The sequence below is a fragment of the Salmo salar genome, chromosome ssa01 (assembly GCF_905237065.1).
Source record: "Salmo salar chromosome ssa01, Ssal_v3.1, whole genome shotgun sequence".
NCBI lineage: Eukaryota > Metazoa > Chordata > Actinopteri > Salmoniformes > Salmonidae > Salmo > Salmo salar.
In genome coordinates, this window is record NC_059442.1 from 83,375,136 (window position 1) to 83,396,962 (window position 21,827).

General features: G+C 42.0%; 1 protein-coding gene across 1 annotated transcript; it reads right to left on the minus strand.

Moving 5' to 3' along the window:
• Positions 1-1,716: 1,716 nt before the first annotated feature.
• Positions 1,717-21,252, minus strand: st6galnac (ST6 (alpha-N-acetyl-neuraminyl-2,3-beta-galactosyl-1,3)-N-acetylgalactosaminide alpha-2,6-sialyltransferase). The gene is made up of 10 exons (XM_014212670.2): positions 21,031-21,252; positions 15,816-16,237; positions 12,843-13,113; positions 9,396-9,561; positions 7,552-7,726; positions 7,036-7,174; positions 6,747-6,850; positions 6,462-6,545; positions 5,556-5,655; positions 1,717-4,558 (listed from the first exon to the last, which is right to left on the minus strand). The coding sequence occupies exons 2-10, from the start codon at positions 15,974-15,976 to the stop codon at positions 4,388-4,390; spliced, it is 1,371 nt and encodes a 456-aa protein (XP_014068145.2). The 5' UTR covers positions 15,977-16,237; positions 21,031-21,252; the 3' UTR covers positions 1,717-4,387.
• Between the last annotated feature and the right edge of the window lie 575 nt (positions 21,253-21,827).

The window sequence follows — 21,827 nt, forward strand, 5'->3', positions numbered from 1 at the left end:
GCCACGCTCAAGGTCCTAAACGACATCATAACCGCCATCGATGAGACATTACTGTGCAGCCGTATTCATCGACCTGGCCAAGACTTTCGACTCTGTCAATCACAACATTCTTATTGGCAGACTCAACAGCCTTGGTTTCTCAAATTATTGCCTCGCCTGGTTCACCAACTACTTCTCAGACAGAGTTCAGTGTGTCAAATCGGAGGGCCTGTTGTCCGGACCTCTGGCAGTCTCTTTGGGGGTGCCACAGGGTTCAATTCTCGGGCCGACTCTCTTCTCTGTATACATCAATGATGTCGCCCTTGTTGCTGGAGATTCTTTGATCCACCTCTACGCAGACGACACCATTCTGTATACATCTGGCCCTTCTTTGGACACTGTGTTAACTAACCTCCAAACCACAAAGACCAGGGAGGTTTTCCAACAAAGAAGGGCACCAATTGGTAAGGGCACCTATTTGGTAGATGGGTACAAAAAAAATAAAGCTGACATTGAATAATCCTTTGAGCAGGGTGAAGTTATTAACTACACTTTGGATGGTGTATCAATACACCCAGTCACTACAAAGATACAGGCTTCCTTCCTCACTCAGCTGACGTAGAAGAAGGAATCTGCTCAAATATTTCACCATGAGTTTAATGGCTGTGATAGGAGAAAACTGAGGATAGATCAACAACATTGTAGTTAATCCACATTACTAACTTAATTGACAGAGTGAAAAGAAGGAAGCCTGTACAGAATAAAAAATATTCCAAAACATGCGTCCTCTTTGCAACAAAGCACTAAAGTAATACTGCAAAATATTTGACAAAGGTAATTAACTTTTTGTCCTGAACACATACTGTTATGTTTGGGGCAAACCCAGTACATTACTGAGTACCACTCTCCATATTTTCAAGCATAGTGGTGGCTGCATGAAGTTATGTGTATGCTTGTAATCGTTAAGGACTGGGGAGTTTTTCAGGATAAAAAAATAAACGGAATGTAGCTAAGCACAGGCAAAATCCTAGAGGAAAATCTGGTTCAGTCTGCTTTCCACCAGACACTGGGATATGAATTCACCTTTCAGCAGGAAAATAACCTAAAACACAAGGCCAAATCTACACTGGTTGCTTACCAAGAAGACAGAGAATGTTCCTGAGTGGCCGAGTTACAGTTTTGACTTAAATTGGCTTGAAAATCTATGGAAAGACCTGAAAATGGTTGTCAGCAATGATAAACAATCAATTTGACAGAGCTTGAAGAATTTAGAAAATAATAAATGGGCAAATATTGCACAATCCAGGTGAGGAAAGCTCTTAGAGACTTACCCAGAAAGACTCACAGCGGTAATCACTGCCAAAGGTGATTGTAACATCGACTCAGGGGGTTGAATACTTATCCAAATCCAGATACATTAGTGCTTTATTTTTTACTTTTTTTTTTAACAAATGTTCAAATTTTTCTTCCACATCAAAGTATTTTGCATAGATTGTTGACAAAATCTATTTTAATTCCACTTTGTAACACAACATGTGGAAAAAGTCAAGGATACTTTCTGAGGGCACTATACAGGCTGTTAAAGCCTTAATACAAAACTGCTCGATGGTGGTGTGTGTTCCTAATCTGCTTTTCCTAACAGCCTATTAACCCTATTGCCTACTTAGGAGGTGCATTAATTATGTTCAGATTACTAACATGACATTCTATCAAAATAGAAATACAAGACATACAAACTTTCATTCTCAATTTCTTTATAGATTTCAATTACATTAAAAACATCCACTCTAAAATTTGCATTATGGAGGAACTCCCCCTCAACCCAATTCCCCCTGTTAATGAACTCCATCAACAACAAAAAAGTTTACCACATCTTCTGTACATATTGAAAACTAATGTCTGATGTGAGTCTTCCGTAGAGGAAAGCCTGAACCATTTAATGTCATTGTTAAAGGATTGTTATTCTAAAAAGACATAAAACAAAAATGTAAAATAAGCTAATTCATTGATTCTGTTGTAGGGTCTTTGGTTTCTTTACCCTGCACCACATATATTTTATGCACATGTAGAGTGAGCCGTGGTAGGTGTTACCATTTTCCACATGCATGTCCACTTCCCATGTGGAGGTGAGCATGCAAAGTCTCAGTCAGAGATCAACTCTATTGTCACAGTGATCAGATGAATCTAATGTTCTTCTCAGGTCCTGAATGACCTCATTCATCAGGCATCAATATTCAGCAGAAACAATGATACTTCTGTGACCTTTGTCACTATTCATTCTGGGTCGTGCTCATTAGGGCACAGCATAGCAAAATGCTTTGCAACAGAAAACTAAAATAAATGTTTCTTATTGGAGGAGTTGAAGTAGTCCTTCCTTGTTTCAGTCCATTGTCTTCTGTTTGGTACCTAACGAATCCAGCCCTGAGCTAGCTTTGAGAAGTCCAGGTGCTCTATTGTCTAGTCCAGCCACACATACTCCAATTTTCCAGGAGATCCTTGGAAACATCCATTCATGTTCTGGGAGCGAGTGCCCGAAGAGAAAGGCCACTGACAGTGTCCTTTTGGAGTTGTTGTGGAAACATCTTCCTTCACTTCAAATAGTTTCCCCAGTTACCTCAACGACAACTCATTTTGCAGACAAAATATTGAGATTCACATTAAGGCACACACTGGTGGTAGTATGAAAAAGAAATACAGTTCTTGTCTATGTAGCATTGCTCTCTCATATTAATAAGGAAACTTTTATCATTATAATTTTTTAAAGTGTGAAAGTAAAATACATTTTAAAAACATATTTCATAAAAAATAAACTTTTCAAAACAAAAAATATATATGTTATTTTCTCCCCTCAGCTTTGCTTTGGTCAAACATTTGAGTTGTCTGTTGACCCACTTCTACACTGACTCCACACAGAAACATAGTAATATCATGTGAAAATAATCTGACTACTTATCAGAATAGACCATGACTACTGCCGGCAGTGCTGTGCGAAAGTATTTAGGGCAGTGAGGGAGGGTAGAGGGTATTTTAAGTAGGTGGCCGGCCCAGCAGCAACAGCCCTATCCCTTGTCAACATACAGTGGGGTCCGAAATTATTGACACCCTTAAAAAAGATGAGCAATAACGACTGTGTAAAATAAATAATTAAAATACGGATCGATAATGTATGCAAGAAAATGGGAGAATTATATTTTATACTTACAATTGCTCAGATTTTGTTTAACAAGTAATACTTTCTATCTCTCTATAAAGGTAGGGGTCAAAATTATTGACAACCCTAAAGATTCTTATAAATAAAGTGGTAAAAGTTTAATATTTGGTCCCATATTCCTAGCACGCAATGACTACATCAAGCTTGTGACTCTACAAACTTGTTGGATGCATTTGCAGTTAGTTTTGGTAGTGTTTCAGATTATTTTGTGCCCAATAGAGTCACTTTTATTATAAATAAGAATATAATATATTTCTAAACACTTCTACATTAATGTGGATGCTACCATGATTACAGATAATCCTGAATGAATTGTGAATAATGATGAGTGAGAAAGGTAGAGGGAGGGTAAAAGATCTTGTCTATGTAGCATTGCTCTCTCATATTAATAAGGAAACTTTTATCATTATAATTTTTTAAAGTGTGAAAGTAAAATACATTTTAAAAACATATTTCATAAAAAATAAACTTTTCAAAACAAAAAATATATATGTTATTTTCTCCCCTCAGCTTTGCTTTGGTCAAACATTTGAGTTGTCTGTTGACCCACTTCTACACTGACTCCACACAGAAACATAGTAATATCATGTGAAAATAATCTGACTACTTATCAGAATAGACCATGACTACTGCCGGCAGTGCTGTGCGAAAGTATTTAGGGCAGTGATCTTTGAAACATCCGTCTGACTAAGACCCACAAAAGCTGATTGTCTGAAATGGTTTAAAAATACTAAAAAAGGTCTTAAAATAATATAAAAAGGCTAATAAATATTACTTGGTAAAATATGTCCAAAATGAATCATTGATAAAATCTTCAGCTGTGCAGTCTAAAACAATCTTTGCCCAGAATGAAAAGAATCTGTCAGTTTTCCTGGTATCTCAGCAAGTGTCAGCAACAGTCTATGACTGTCTCCCTGGCAACCAGCCTCCACCCTGTTAGAGACGTCTCAAGAGGATAGGCTAAGCCCGTCTCCATGGAGACCATTTTCACAGAAGTATTGGCTAACCTCCAACATGGCAGGCAATGACAAAGTCAGACGTGGAGTAATTTTTCTATAAATCTCATAGTTGCAACAGTTAGTTTACTGGGGGTTGGCAAACCTTGGGAGCCAGTGGTGGAAACGGAGTCATTACCATAGACTTATGTCATTAATGTGGTCATTGCCATAGTGACCTGGAGTGAGTTAGTTCCTGAGATCACTGGTGCATGTAGAGCGTGATGAGGCCTGCCTGGTGGAGCTGCTGCCACAGTGTCATCTCCATCTTCAGGTCATGGTTGATGAAGAAACCCACAGGGTGATATCTGCTGTCATAGTAGTGGTCAGAGTAGTTTTTATAGTCTGGAGTCATGAAGCCGTACGCGCTCACCTGTTTTCAACATGCACACAGACAGAGAGCGAGAGAGAGAGACAGGAAAGGGGGGGGGGATAGGTTAGTTGTTGCAGTCACCGTCTTGTTGTCAAGTGTTTCACAACTCAAGCACAATGATTACCTTATGGACCTTTGCTTTCATTAGTGATCTGAGCCGCACGCTGCAGGTCTAATTGAAGGCTATCAGGGCCAGAGTAAGTACTGTTAATCCGTAAGGCAAGTGCAGTCATGTCCAGGGAGTCATAATCAATGGTGTAGTGGAGGGTAAAAATGCAGTTTATCCACCTTTTTATTTTGCCAAACAGTTTACCCATCTTTTACGTAAAAATGCATTGAAAGTAAAGGGAGCTTAACTTTTTTTCACCGTGACCGGCGATCAGAGTTTACCAACCAATTCTTTTACCACCACATCACTAGTTGTCATCTTATGCTTTTACTGTACATGGTCATAACTAACTAATATAACATTACTGTTTATCTTATGCTTTTACTGTACATGGTCATAACTAACTAATATAACATTACTGTTTACCTTGTGCTTTGCTGTACATGGTCATAACTAACTAATATAACATTACTGTTTATCTTATGCTTTTACTGTACATGGTCATAACTAACTAATATAACATTACTGTTTACCTTGTGCTTTGCTGTACATGGTCATAACTAACTAATATAACATTACTGTTTACCTTGTGCTTTGCTGTACATGGTCATAACTAACTAATACAAAGTTACGGTTTACCTTGTGCTTTAAGATTTTTTAATTAACTAGGTAAGTCAGTTAATAACAAATTCTTATTTACAATGACGGCCTACCCGCTGCCCCAGTCGGGAGCCCTTTTACTGTACATGGTCGTAACTAACTAATACAACGTGTTGCAGTTACAGTTTACCTTGTGCTTTTACTGTCAGTGGTCATAACCGGTCTTGTCTTGTTCAAATATGAAGTGTTGCAATTACTGTTTAGTGGCTGTGGTAGCTCATACCGTACCTGGTCACAGGTGTGCATAGCAGCCAGCAGCATCACAGCACCTGTTGATGGACGGTATATGTTCTTGTATTTGGTCTGCATGGCATGGCCTCGGAGGAACCTACTCAGAACATGAAAACCATTTAACAACCACACTGCAGGTGCACATATTTACTTCAAACTAAATATTAAAATAGTGTCAGAGAAAATATTCTCAGGTACAATAAAGTTGATCCTATTCTATCCTAAAATGCCCTTGTTGGAGAAAAGGTGTTGGATAGACCACTCCTAGCTACCACCTTTTCGTTGTTGTGAGGAGAGCTAACGATATACAACACTTGTCCTTTTCAGTATCCACCGAAACAGAGTCACACTATATCCTGATGGAAGCCTGACATGGTTCATTCATTTAGATATCATTCTAATTACGTGACCCTTGGGTTCGTGGCACTGGCACTCGACATGCACGGTGAGTTAGATTCATATATATTTTGAACCACCTCCTCATCAGATGGTCCTATTTAGCCATTGTGAGAAGAGTGCTTGGTCTAGCCACCCAAAACACTTGAGTTTCACATTTCAAAAGGAGTTTTATATGTCCAGGTGTGTGTAATCAGAGCTCTGGTGTGATTCTGATGAGTCACAACAACTATCCTAAATATTATTATTTAACTAGGCAAGTCAGTTAAGAACAAATTCTTATTTACAATGATGGCCTACGCCGGCCAAACCCGGATGACGCTGGGCCAATTGTGCGCCGCCCTATGGGACTCCCAATCACAGCCGGATGTGATACAGTCTGGATTTGAACAAGGGACTGTAGTGATATCTCTTGCACTGAGATGCTGTTCCTTAGACCGCTGCGCCACACGGAAGCCCAAAAGATAGCACAAAGATAAGTCACTTATTTCCCCCTCTTTTACTCACCTGTTTCTGATGTAACGTATGAAATCTGGATGGTACATCTTGAACTTTTCTACACTCACATTATTTCCAAAGTATGTGGGTGGCCTGAGGTAGAAAACAAATGAAGGCCTCTATTCACAAGCTGCACAAAGAAATATCAATATGGCTAACAGTATACAAGACACATTTGTAAATAAAGAAGGAATACATTGAGGGTGTTCAATTACAGTGGCAGTCCACATGGATGCTGTGTGGGGAATGAAATCAAAACTGTCTCCATGGATGTGAACCCATGCCACATCTTACGTTTTGCTCTTCTCTGGTCCTCTCTCTACTGGAGTGTGTGTGGCGGCTGCTTTCATCAGCAGATAATCTCTGTCATGGTCTGGCAGGAAGACATACCTAGTCTCCTACAGGATAGATGGGGGGGAGAGAGAGAGAGGTGAATACAATCAGACTATAAAGAGTTTGTCATTGAATGAATGAAAAGAATGGATGGATTAATTAGTGAATTAATACATTTTATTCCACAAATGATGTTTATTCCCAGTGAGTCAATTTGATTGTGAACCATCAACATCATGGAAGGTCTCACCTCAGAGAGCGGGGGTCCTCTGTAGCCCACTCCGGCGTAGCTCTTCATGGAGTTACGGAGGGTGTTGGTGGAGAACGTGTAGAGGGATGTTCTAGAGCCCACATCCTGCTCAAAGCCCTTAGTCACAGCTCCATTGGTCCTGGAATCACAACAGAGGTACGGAACAGAACACTGTCAATGACCAATTAGAACACAGGAAAATTGTCAATGATCAATTAGAACAGCAGCATGAATGAACATGAACACTATCAGTGACCGTTGGAAAATAAATGACCACTTAGACCCTTTGGTAACCACAGCAACCAGATACATGCCTCATTGTAATCTCCAGACTCTCAAGGAGCCCTTGAACGGACCATCCTAATGGTAAAAATGCCAACTGTCACATTAACGTGGTAATGCTCATTACAAGGAACCTGTAGAATGAAAAGTTTTAAAAACCTAAGATGGTCTAACCTCGTTCATAGAATATTGAGGAAGTCAAGACTAAACAAGGTCGAAAAAGGTGTCTCTCACCTGAAGACATAGTCATGTTGGTCAATCTCCCGGCCCTTCTTTGAATCCTTCAGAATCCCTCCGTTGCCCACGACAGCACAGCAGACACACTGCGAGCCGTTGCTACGACGATCCCAGTCATCAAACATGTGCCAGTTGGCCGATGTGTTGAGAACAGACAGGGTCGACACTAGAGCTGTTTGCACAACAAAAGAAAAAAACATTTAATTTTCATTTTTTACAAAGGCCTCTGAGATTCATTTTAGAATTATTGGCAGGTTTAATCCCCACACAGTCCCAAATAAAAAGCCTTGCTTGTGGCAATAAATGCATTCCAAAGTAATAAAAAAATATATTCATAAAGGGAGCCAATCTATGGTTCTCTGCCAAAGATCTTTGTCTAATGCAAATCACCCAATGGACGATTCTTACACATTCAACTGAATGTGTCTTGTTGTCCCCATAGCTGCAAAACACCAGATGGGGCCTGAGGCAAGGTGTGGGTAAATCTTTATTTGTACAGTCTATGGGGTGAACACAGTGGAATGATTCCATCATTTACTCTTCTAGATCTGAGCTAAGAGATTTGCATGTACAGACGCCTCACAAGTCCTCAACAGGCAGCTTCATTAAATAGTACCCGCAAAACACCAGTCTCAACGTCAACAGTGAAGAGGCGACTCTGGGATGCTGGCCCTCTAGGGGCAGAGTTACAAAGAAAAAGCCATATCTCAGACTGGCCAATTAAAAGAAAAGACAAAGATGGGCAAAAGAACACAGACACTGGACAGAGGAACTCTGCCTAGAAGGCCAGCATCCCGGAGTCGCCTCTTCACTGTTGATGTTGAGATTGGTGTTTTGTGGGTACTATTTAATGAAGCTGCCAGTTGAGGACTTGTGAGGTGTCTGTTTCTCAAACTAGACACTCGAATGTACTTGTCCTCTTGCTCAGTTGTGCACCGGGGCCTCCCGCTCCTCTGGTTAGAGCCAGTTTGCACTGTTCTGTGAAGGGAGTAGTACACAGCGTTGCACGACATCTTCAGTTTCTTGGCAATTTCTCGCATGGAATAGCCTTCATTTCTCCGAACAAGAATAGACTGACGAGTTTCAGAAGAAAGTTCTTTGTTTCTGACCATTTTGAGCCTGTAATCGAACCCACAAATGCTGATGCTCCAGATACTCAACTAGTCTAAAGAAGGCCAGGTTTATTGATTCTTTAATTAGCACAACCGTTTTCAGCTGTGATAACATAATTGCAAAAGGGTTTTCTAATGATCAATTAGCCTTTAAAATGATAAACTTGGATTAGCTAACACAATGTGCCATTGGAACACAGGAGTGATGGTTGTTGATAATGGGCCTCTGTACACCCATGTAGATATTCCATTAAAGAAATCTGCCATTTCCAGCTACAATAGTAACTTACAACATTAACAACATCTACACTGTATTTCTGATCAATTTGATGTTACTTTAAATGGACAAATAAAGTTGCTTTTCTTTCAGAAACAAGGACATTTCTAAGTGAACCCAAACTTTTGAACGGTAGTGTATCTGTAAAGAGGATGTCCTATTGACTGACCATAAAGGGTTGTATCTCCTATCTCTGAACCCATGTACAATCTTTATTGTGTTGGCCATGGAGCAAAGGGGACTGCAGCTAGACAATGGCCACATTGTGTGTTAGTCACCCACATTAACGCCAACACCACGGACTGTCTGTCTTACTGTAGCCAATGTTGTGTAACTATATTATTTGTAGTCGTTGCTGTAACTATTAATATTAACATGACTTGTCCAAGCATTGGTGTGAAGTAATGCATTGAAACAACGGTCACATGTCAACATGTATTGAAAGTACTTACTGTCAATGTCAAGGTTTCCCCAGCCGTGAGCCCCTGGGTACAGTTTGAGGCGCTGGTACTGTTCTGGAGTGGCATGCTTGGCCCACTGGAGGACAGGGATCCTGCCCAGATACCTCACCCCAAAGTCTGTCTGGGGAACCCTGCTACGAATACTGTTTGGACAGTCCTGCAGGGGAAAAAAACAGTCTTCTTATTGAAGACTGAAAGTTCCTGTTGAATCCATTATGAGTACATCTCAGACCATCTTTAAAACCCGTCCATGTGCATTATGATCTAAAAGGCTAAACTGAACCTAAATCTGCATTCCTACTGTGAGACTACACACTTCCTGTGTTTTAGTTTTATAGTAAGGGACACAACACCAAAACACAGTCACAACTCAAATTCATGGTTATCATTACATAGCAGCACATAACAACGCCAGCAATATTTGTTCCAGTTGACAGACTTTGCAACATTATAAATTGTATGACTCTCAATGGAAGTAATTAACTGTATCTTGTAATTTAAAGTTCTACAGTGGAAGAGCTGCATAATGACTAGAGGGATGTGGAGAATTATCATTCTTGGGGAGAGACATAACGGTTATGAAGAACACGTGGAAAACTCATTGACTACGTTCCAAATGGCACCCTATTTGCTATATACATAGGGTGATATTTTGGATGCAACCTCACTGTATCATCCCCAAACCCTCTGTTTGTTCTCAATAAAAAACATTGCACTACAATTATCTAATTATAATGTCAGCAATAACTAATTTTAATTCAGTAATTGTGTAATTTATTTTGTCATATAACTTATGACATGTGTTATGGAATCTTAGGAGTCAATTACGACATGCAAGGGCAGCTGAGTCTTGGCGATAGAATTGAACCATATGGTATTCCTTTATCGTCCACTGTCTGTCCGTACGGGTGGATCGGTCTTATGCCAGACACCATAAAGAAACACTCTTTGAGAAAACACCATATAGAGAACACCAGTAGTTCCTCTCTTTTGCAACCATTTTATGTCCACATTAACAAGAAAAATAACAGTAATCAATGGAAGCAGACATCCTTGAACTGAAGTGACTGTTTTGCTTTTAAACCTCAGCAATGGTTCATATGAAATGTTCAATGTTATAAGAAAGTCTTGAGTAACAACTTTATTTTGTCTGTCTTTTTCTTGGCAGTTTATGGGATGACGCTACAACATTGTTCTATGGAGTTGACACAAAGCAGGTAAAGCAACAAAAAAACAGTCTGGGAGAATGTGTAATATGACTTCATATCCTGTCATGGTACATGGCCAAAAAAGAACACCACCACATATTTAATGGAAATGAATCCACTCACACACACGCCCGCCCACACACGTACACCTAACGTCCTTGTAGAACATGAAATCATTCCATTAACATCAGCATCAAGGCTGATGAACAGTGAACTAGTGGTATTATTGTACAGTGGGGGAAAAAAAGTATTTGATCCCCTGCTGATTTTGTACGTTTGCCCACTGACAAAGAAATGATCAGTCTATAATTTTAATAGTAGGTTTATTTGAACAGTGAGAGACAGAATAACAACAACAAAATCCAGAAAAACGCATATCAAAAATGTTATAAAATGATTTGCATTTTAATGAGGGAAATAAGTATTTGACCCCCCTGCAAAACATGACTTAGTACTTGGTGGCAAAACCCTTGTTGGCAATCACAGAGGTCAGACGTTTCTTGTAGTTGGCCACCAGGTTTGCACACACCTCAGGAGGGATTTTGTCCCACTCCTCTTTGCAGATCTTCTCCAAGTCATTAAGGTTTCGAGGCTGACGTTTGGCAACTCAAACCTTCAGCTCCCTCCACAGATTTTCTATGGGATTAAGGTCTGGAGACTGGCTAGGCCACTCCAGGACCTTAATGTGCTTCTTCTTGAGCCACTCCTTTGTTGCCGTGGCCGTGTGTTTTGGGTCATTGTCATGCTGGAATACCCATCCACGACCCATTTTCAATGCCCTGGCTGAGGGAAGGAGGTTCTCACCCAAGGTTTGACGGTACATGGCCCCGTCCATCGTCCCTTTGATGCGGTGAAGTTGTCCTGTCCCCTTAGCAGAAAAACACCCCCAAAGCATAATGTTTCCACCATCCATGTTTGACGGTGGAGATGGTGTTCTTGGGGTCATAGGCAGCATTCCTCCTCCTCCTCCAAACACGGCGAGTTGAGTTGATGTCAAAGAGCTCCATTTTGGTCTCATCTGACCACAACACTTTCACCAGTTGTCCTCTCAGTCATTTATATATTCATTGGCAGACTTCAGATGGGCCTGTTACTGTATTCTTGAGCAGGGGGACCTTGCGGGCGCGGCAGGATTTCAGTCCTTCACTGCGTAGTGTATTACCAATTGTTTTCTTGGTGACTATGGTCCCAGCTGCCTTAAGATCATTGACAAGATCCTCCCGTGTAGTTCTGGACTGATTCCTTACCGTTCTCATGATCATTGCAACTCCACGAGGTGAGATCTTGCATGGAGCCCCAGGCCGAGGGATATTGACAGTTCTTTTGTGTTTCTTCCATTTGCGAATAATCGCACCAAATGTTGTCACCTTCTCACCAAGCTGCTTGGCGATGGTCTTGTAGCCCATTCCAGCCTTGTGTAGGTCTATAATCTTGTCCCTGACATCCTTGAAGAGCTCTTTGGTCTTGGCCATGGTGGAGCGTTTGGAATCTGATTGATTGATTGCTTCTGTGGACAGGTGTCTTTTTTACAGGTAACAAGCTGTGGTTAGGAGCACTCCCTTTAAGAGTGTCCTCCTAATCTCAGCTCGTTACCTGTATAAAAGACACCTGGGAGCCAGAAATCTTTCTGATTGAGAAGGGGTCAAATACTTATTTCCCTCATTAAAATGCAAATCAATTTATAACATTTTTGACATGTGTTTTTCTGGATATTTTTGTTGTTTTTCTGTCTCTCACTGTTCAAATAAACCTACCATTAAAATTATAGACTGATCATTTCTTTGTCAGTGGGCAAACGTACAAAATCAGCAGGGGATCAAATACTTTTTTCCCCCACTGTACCACACAGACCTGTACTATATAAAGACGTGACAAAACAACTGTCCGATTTCCACACAATGTAACACGGAGAGGCCCAAAGCGTATCAAATGGCTGTATGAATTACGTTTTGGGTTGTATAACCTGTTTGTTACCTCGAGTATCAACCATGTCATCTGACTGAGTATCCATTTTCCTAATTACAGCAGTGTGGGGCATTATTTTGACAGTGCCCCCATGCATAGCCACCCATACGACTGAAAGTGCAACCCTCAGCACTTCCTCCAAATCAGTCAACATTGACTGCAAGTAGATCACAGCCCTTCTAAGGTCTCTAAAGTAGGCCACAATCACACCAAGCAGATCAAGTGAAAGAACAGGAACAGATCAGAAAGGGGAACTTCAACTCACAGTTTGAGGTGGGGCAACTTCGCTGTAGTAACTGTCTCCAATGAAGGGTGGCTCTGTTGGTTTGGTTGAATTGGAGAGGAGAGCACCTTTAATATTTTGACCCTTGGTAGTCTTGGACCTGGCTCCAGGTTTCATTGAGGGTCTGACTCCGACAGGGGATGTGGACTGTACCTTCAACCTTAAATGTGTTGTTGGTGTTGAACCAGTGTGTAGGCTGTCCAAACCATCTGACGGTGTGTTACCGTCAATAGAGTCTTCAGAGTCATGTGACCTAGTGTAAGACAAAACAACACAGCAATGGTCAAACCTGTAGCAGAAAGGGATAGCGCATTGTTACACCAACTCTCCTGGTCAGTGTAACAATGTCCAATTGCTGTGGTTACTAACTCTGTGTGTGATCATAGAAGGTCTCATTGGCTTACTCCAAGTTAACCATATCCTGCTGCTAATAATGGAAACAAATCACATATTAAATCACTTTGTAACATTTATTTTTGCTGTAGAAAGCCAGCTTACTTTTCACAATCTCTCACAAGCAAAGGTCTTCTAGTAACAGTTAAATTATGCCAGTGACAAGTCCGTAAAAACAAGACCGTTTTTTAAACTATAGTAAATATTACAGTATTCCCCTTCCCCATGTCCCCAACACAGAGTGCCTGGATACAGCCGTTAGACGTGGTAAATTGGCCATATACCACAAACACCAGAGGTGCCTTATTAGGTATTCTGGTGTTTGTGGTATATGGCCAATATACCACGACTAACGGCTGTATCCAGGCACTCCATGTAAACTGGTTACCAATGTAATTAGTAACGTCATTTTTTTGTCATAACCATGGAATATGACACGGCTCGAAACCACCCGTTTTATAATACTATATAATCCATAAACAGAAAGGCCCATCTGGCACTAGCAGCTGAAGCCTCAGGTAACCATGGTGCTGCTCAACACTGATTGGCCACTCTGGACAACCAATCAGATCCAGAAGAATCCAGTCTCAGCAGAAAGGAACATCCAAACAAAGACTCCAACACCATCATCAAGTTTGGCGATGACACAACGGTGCTGGGCCTGATCATCAACGACGATGAGACAGCCTATAGGGAGGAGGTCAGAGACCTGGCAGTGTGGTGCCAGGACAACAACCTCTCCATCAACGTCAGCAAGACAAAGGTGCTTATTGTGGACTACAGGAAATGGAGGGCCGAACACGCCCCCATTCACATTGACAGGTCTGTAGTGGAATGGGTCGAGAGCTTCAAGTTCCTCGGTGTCCACATCGCTAAGGAATTATCATGGTCCACACACACCAACACAGTTGTGAAGAGGGCACGACAATGCCTCTTCCCCCTCAGGAGGCTAAAAAGATTTGTCATGGGCCCTCAGATACTCAAAAAGTTATACAGCTGAACAATTGAAAACATCTTGACTGGCTACGTCACAGCTTAGTATGGCAACTGCTCGGCATTTGACCGCAAGGCACTACAGAGGGTAATGTGTGTGGCCCAGTACATCATTGTGGCTGAACTCCCTGCCATTCCGGGCCTCTATACCAGGCGGTGTCTGTGGAAGGCCCTAGAAATTGTCAAAGACTCCAGCCACCCAAGTCATAAACTGTTCTCTCTTCTACCGCACGGCAAACGGTGCCGGAGCACTAAGTCTGGAACCAAAAGGCTCCAGAACAGCTTCTACCCCCAAGCCATAAGACTACTAAAATAGTTAAGCAAATAGCTACCCAGACTATCTGCATTGACCCTTTCTGCGTCAATTATTTTTGACTATGCACACACACTGAACTCTACCCACACACACTCACGCTACATAGTCAAAAGTATCCACTAATTTAAAAGTGTGTCCAAATACTTTTGGCCACTGACACTCCAACATACACACACACATTGCTGCTACTGTTTATTATCTATCCTGTTGCCTAGTCACTTTACCCCTGCCTTTATATACATACTGTATCTACCTAAATTACCTCGTACCCCTGCAGGTCGTCTCGCTACTGGTACCCCTTATATATAGCCAAGTTACTGTTACTCATTGAATATGTATTTCTCGTGTTACTAGGTTATATTTTGCATTCTTCCCCTCTGCATTGTTGGGAATGGCCCATAAGTAAGCATGTCACTGTTAGTCTACACCACTTGTCTACGAAGCATGTGCTAATTAAAATTAGATTTATACTAATAAAAAAACAATGTAATAAACCCAATCAGATGATGGTGAACCTGAGATCAAAAGGTGACAAGGAATTAGAAGTGCAAATGTATTTGTCATTTACTGGCCTTTCTTATTACAGCAAGCTACATCGACTACTGCATTTGGAGAGCCACAGTTTGGAACTAAAAAGGATAAGCACAGCAGGGCTGTTTGGAGACTCAGGCATTTATATAAAAAGCACTGCCCATTGTTGCTTAGTAAAACCCAAGGGCTACGTTAAGCAGGCAGGCGGCAGCTTATAATGACAGACCTGCTAAAGCGCAAACCACTCAAACGTATCATTTAGTCTCTGAAATAGACCTCTCAGAGAGAGACAGAGACACACAGAGAGAGTCACTCTCTTAATGCATCTTATCTGCACAACCATGCTTTTAAAACTAGACTATCGCTCACCCATTACTACCAGGCTTACATTTCACATGTCAAGACTCAGAGAGACTACTGCCTGCGAAAGAACACCAGAATGTTTTTTTTCTTCATTCTCTTTATCTATTTCGTCTAGCTGGTGCTGCTGTGTGGCTCCATTGTGAAAACCACAATGATACAACTTGCAGTAAGAACGTAGTGGTTAGAGAAAACCACAGAGCATTTTATTCTCCATGATCTCAGCCATTTCCCTCAGAATGGCTGCTCATTAGGCAAACCAAGGGAAATGACTAGGATGAATTTTAGGAAAAAGGGAGAAAAAATGTCAGTGCACATAGTATATTCCACTGGGTCAATGGTGCATTGTTGTTTTTGTTTACCTGTTTGGTTCCTGTGTGTACCCAAGACCAGGGAAGTGTGACAGGTTCAGGTTGACCATGCGCCAGGGGACGGTGATCTCCACGCTCAAACACAGGATGTAGATGACCAGCAGGGAGATTACAGCCAGGAAGCACAGCCCCAGCCTCCTCTTGAGCACCATGTCTGTCACCGTGGCCCCGAGCCTGGGCAGCTGGCCACGTGTGTGCCCCCTGCTCTCCAACCTCCCTGGAGGAGGAACATGAGAACTTGGCAGAGGGGGAGGAGGATGGGGGAGTAGAGGGGAGTCGCTGATGTCCTTCTCAGGAGGATGTTTGGGTTTTTCAGGGGAGCAACGGGAAAAGAGATGAGGGCCAGGGGTGGATTTGACTGTAAATTAGTCCAGAGTTTCTCTGTTCCGGGGCCCCTCTCACCCCACGACCGTCTGAAGAGAAAGAGATAAGGACAGAGACAGGAGAGCAACAGGGGAGAAACGGACACAGAGAGAGGAATAGGGGAGATACAGACAGAGAGAGAGAGCAACAGGGGAGAGACGGACAGAGAGAGAAACCAGTGAAGAACAAAAAGCATTGTAAATACAACCCATATTTATGTTGATTTATTTTCCCTTTTGTACGTCGTTACAACACTGTATATAGTAGCCATAATGACATTTGAAGTGTCTCTTTTCCTTTTGAACTTTTGTGAGTGTAATGTTGATGTCACTGGAGAGAGAGAGAAACAGAGCGAAAGAAACTCTCACCAGAGTTGCTCCCAATAACCCCTTTTAAATAGACCTCTGTCCACATAATACAGGGTCACCCTTCTCTTTCATATCCCTCTGATTATAGGGACAGGATGGATCGGGTATTTACTTTGGCCCGTTTATTGCTATGGCCCCTGATGCATCATGGTACAGGAACTGAATAGGCTAAGCCCTCATCAAACACAGTGCTGGTAGAGTCAATGGTGGGAAAAGTACCCAATTGTGATACTTGAGTAAAAGTTAAGATACCTTAATAGAAAATGACCCAAGTAAAAGTAAAATTCACCCAGTAAAATACTACTTGAGTAAAAGTAAAAAATTATTTGGTTTTAAATATACATAAGTACCAAAAGTAAATGTAATTGCTAAAATATACTTAATTTAAAAAAATATATAATTGGTACACACACACTTCACCACAGTGTTCTCCATATAATATCAAATCAAATGTTATCAGTCACATGCGCCGAATACAACAGGTGTAGACCTTACAGTGAAACGCTTACGTACGAGCCCCAAACCAACAATGCAGTTTAAAAAAAATACAGATAAAAATAAGAGATAAAAGTAACAAGTAATTAAAGACCACCAGTGAAATAACAATAGTGAGACTATATACAAGGGGGTACCGATACAGAGTCAATGTGCGGGGGCACCGGTTATTTGAGGTAGTATGTACATGTAGGAAGAGTTATTAAAGTGACTATGCATTGATGACAACAGAGAGTAGCAGTGGTGTAAAGAGGGGGTACTGCAAATAGTCTGGGTAGCCATTTGACTAGATGTTCAGGAGTCTTATGGCTTGGGGGTAGAAGCTGTTTAGAAGCCTCTTGGACCTAGACTTGGCGCTCCGGTACCGCTTGCTGTGAGGTAGCAGAGAGAAGTCTATGACACAGGTGGCTGGAGTCTGACAATTTTTAGGGCCTTCCTCTGACATTGCTTGGTATAGAGGTCCTGGATGGCAGGAAGATTGGCCCCAGTGATGTACTGGGCCGTTCGCACTACCCTCTGTAGTGCCTTGCAGTTGGAGGCAGAGCAGTTGCCATACCAGGCAGTGATTCAACCAGTCAGGATGCTCTTGATGGTGCAGCTGTAGAACCTTTTGAGGATCTGAGGACCCATGCCAAATCTTTTGTCTCCTGAGGGGGAATAGGTTTTGTCGTGCCCTCTTCACAACTGTCTTGGTGTGCTTGGTCCATGTTAGTTTGTTGGTGATGTGGACACCAAGGAACTTGAAGCTCTCAACCTGCTCCACTACAGCCCCGTCGATGAGAATGGAGGCGTGCTCAGTCCTCCTTTTCCTGTAATCCACAATCATCTCCTTTGTCTTGATGACGTCGAGGGAGAGGTTGTTGCCCTGGCACCACACGGCCAGGTCTCTGACCTCCTCCCTATAGGCTGTCTCGTCGTTGTCAGTGATCAGGCCTACCACTGTTGTGTCATCTGTAAATTTAATGATGGTGTTGGAGTCGTGCCTGGCTCTGCAGTCATGAGTGAACAGGGAGTACAAGAGGGGACTAAGCACGCACCCGAGGGGCCCCTGTGTTGAGGATCAGTGTGGCGGATGTGTTGTTACCTACCCTTACCACATGGGGGCGGCCCGTCAGGAAGTCCAGGATCCAGTTGCCGAGGGAGGTGTTTAAGTCCCAGGGACCTTAGCTTATTGATGAGCTTTAAGGGCACTATGGTGTTGGACGCTGAGCTGTAGTCAATGAATAGCATTCTCACATAGGTGAGAATGCCAACGGAGGAATCCCAGATCATATTCCAGTCTGTGCTGGAAAAACAGTCCTGTAGCTTAGCATCTGCTTCCTCTGACCACTTTTTTATTGATCTAGTCACTGATGCTTCCTGCTTTAATTTTTGCTTGTAAGCAGGAATCAGGAGGATAGAATTATGGTCAGATTTGCCAAACGGAGGGCGAGGGAGATCTTTGTCTCTGTGTGTGGAGTATAGGTGGTCCAGAGTTCTTTTCCCTCTGGTTGCACATTTAACATGCTGATAGAAATTTGGTAAAACGGATTTAAGTTTCCCTGCATTAAAGTCTCCAGCTACTAGGAGCGCCGTCTCTGGGTGAGTGTTTTCTTGTTTGCTTATGGCGGAATACAGCTCATTCAATGCTGTCTTAGTGCCAGCCTCTGACTGTGGTGGTATGTAAACAGCTACAAAGAATACAGATGAAAACTCTCTCGGTAGGTAGTGTGGTCTACAGCTTATCATGAGATACTCTACCTCAGGCGAGCAATAGCTTGAGATTTCCTTAGATATCGTGCACCAGCTGTTGTTTACAAAAATACATAGACCACCGACCCTAGTCTTACCAGATGCCGCTGGTTCTATCCTGCTGGCACACCATATAACCAGACAGCTGTATGTTGATGTTGTTGTCGTTCAGCCACGACTCCGTGAAGCATAAGATGTTACCGTTTTTAATGTCCCGTTGGTAGTTTAATCTTCCACGTAACTCGCCAATTTTATTGTCCAAAGATTGCACGTTTGCTAGCAGAATGGAGGGAAGTGGGGGTTTACTCGATCGCCTACGACCTTCGCCCCGTCTTTCTCCGCTTCCTCTTCACGCAGATCAAGGGGATCGGGGCCTGATCCTGAGGAAGCAGTGTATCCTTTGCGTCGGGCTCGTCAGAGTCGTGAAAGGAAAAAGAGGATTCTGCTAGTCTGTGGTGAGTAATCACAGTCCTGATGTCTAGGAGTTCTTACGGTCATAAGAGACGGTAGAAGCAACATTATGTACAAAATAATTTAAAAAATAAGTTAAATGCAAATCAACACAATCGGCTGGGGGCATGTAAAAGTCTGCCATCCTCTTCGGCGCTATCTTACCAATACATGTTTATAGATGTGTTGTTTATTTGATGTATTGCTAAAATAAAAGGTTCAATCAAATAAATAATAAAAATGAGTTCTTACTGATTTAAAAAAAATCTTCAATAGTGGTAAAGACTGACTTCAAAGAGACCACATTCAAGTCCTCCATCCCTACTTAGTCTGACTGCTGCTCTTTCTGGCTCCACAACAAACCCCCGCCCGGGCATCTAGGAGGTGTGAATACCCAGCCAGCCTACAAGTAGAGGATGAAAAGTGTTTCACAGCAGAAAGAGACTTGGGACCAGCAGCACAATCTTGTGTAGAGCGTGGTTCTAAATACTGTAATTGTAAATAGTGTGTACATTTTTTTTTCTCACTTTGTGTGTGGTTATATTCTCCTACATTACTTTCACATTTCCACAAACTTCCTTTCAAATGGTATCAAAAATATGCATATCCTTGCTTCAATGCCTGAGCTACAGGCAGTTAGATTTGGGTATGTCATTTTAGGCAAAGATTTACAAAAAGGGGCGGATCCTTAAGAGGTTTCAAGTAGTTTAAAGTATTTTTACACCACTGGGGGCAGCGTTACTGCCAAATGTACAATTTCTGACAACCCTGCCCAATCCTCAACCAGAGAAGAACAAGAGGGTCATGGCAACAACATGAAACCAGAATCACATCACTACTCTAAGGGCCCTGGTCAAAAGCAGTGCAGTAGGGTGTTATTTGGGGTGCATCCAATGTTTTTCCTTCTCATGTTCCCCTTCCCTGTGACAAACCATTAGGAACTATCTGAAACTCAGTTACTCTGGTAGTGTCAAGGCATTAGCATTTTTTTATTTTATTCTTTAGTTTATTTACTAAATATTTTCTTAACTCCATTTGTTGAACTGTATTGTTGGTTAATGGCTTGTAAAGTGAGCATTTCACGGTAACTACACCTGTTGTATTCGGCGCAAATGACAAATAACATTTGATTTGATGTCCATGTGACCATACTACCACACCTCACGCTGACTACAATGACAGGGTAAAGACAGCACAGAGTGGAAAACATGGCACAGGGTGGAAAAAATTTGATCTTTAACCAACTAGGCTACTTAAGTCTCTTAGTTATGCTCCATCGTTAAAACATACCAAATTACAATGAATACATCAGCGCAAATGTATCAAACTGCTGTAACACAGATGGCATCAGATGTCACTGATGTACTTTTCCTGACTTATTCTTCAGTGTTTGTTTGAAGATAGATGGCTAGGGAATGGAAGGAACACCTAGGTCCTCATTATTAGCCCTGTTCAACATGTCTCTAAAAACAGAAACACTTTCCCTTAAAAGGTCTTAAAGAATATTGATTGGATAGTTGATAGCAATGCCAAGATTTTTGTTCAGTTGAGTTTAATAATGATAATAAATACCTTTATTTCCTAAAAGTATTTTTGGTTATCCCAAAAGTGGGGGAGAAAAAAAGCACAGCAAACTTTCATGGTCTTTGTCAAAGTTGAATACATTATGCTCAGTAACAAGTTATGACTACACCATCCTCACAGAAACAGCAAGTCGCTACTCTGAGAAATCTCTCTTCCTGTCTCAACAGAAAACTAAACATAGAAAAGTATTTCAAGATGTCCCCATATCCTCTCACCTGTGACTAGTCTTCTTTAGTGGCAGTCCTGTACTAAGCAGTACAGTCAGTAGTGACAGTAGAAAATCCTCTACGCCAGAAGAAGTCTTCTTTAACTAAGTAAACTGTAGCACAGGCTACACTCGAGCCTGGCACAGCATGGGCGGGACTATTGTGAAATGAGCAACAGCTGCTGGTAATTGGTCAAACCCTCCCTCAGTGTCGGGGAAGAAGAGAGAAAGAATGGGGGGGGGGGGCTTCTACCACAGCCACAGGCTGCAATAAAAAGTCAGACATGAGAAGACGCAGTAGCGGAAGAGCCTTGCTATGATCCCAACGTGTTGAGGCTTGAATCATAGCCTAGCTTACAGTGAAAGTCAAGATGGCTGAGCCCCTGGCATACATTAAACACGCACGCACACATGACATCTATAAACACAAACAAAAGAAAGTGTCAAGGGGCATACAGCAACATGCAGATCGTCCCTCGGGCCCTTGGAAGAGTGTTCTCTTCTTGTCAAAGGGGAGAACACTGGAGACTTCACGTCTCCTCATCTCCACACAGAGAGAGGTTATCAGTAGTTACCCTTTAGCCCTCCAGCCCCAAAATGTATGTGTCCTCTCCCCTCCCCCATCTTTCACAATACCAGTCAGCAGGGACCTTGAAGGGAAGTGAGAGCTCTCCGTCTCTGTGTGAGCAGAGATCAGCTAACAGGCTGTCCTAGTCTAATCCTCTAGGTATGGCTTCCTCTCTGGAAGGAAAGGAGAAAACCTACAGAAAGCAGAGGCATTTCAACACGCACCACCGGTTGCTTTAG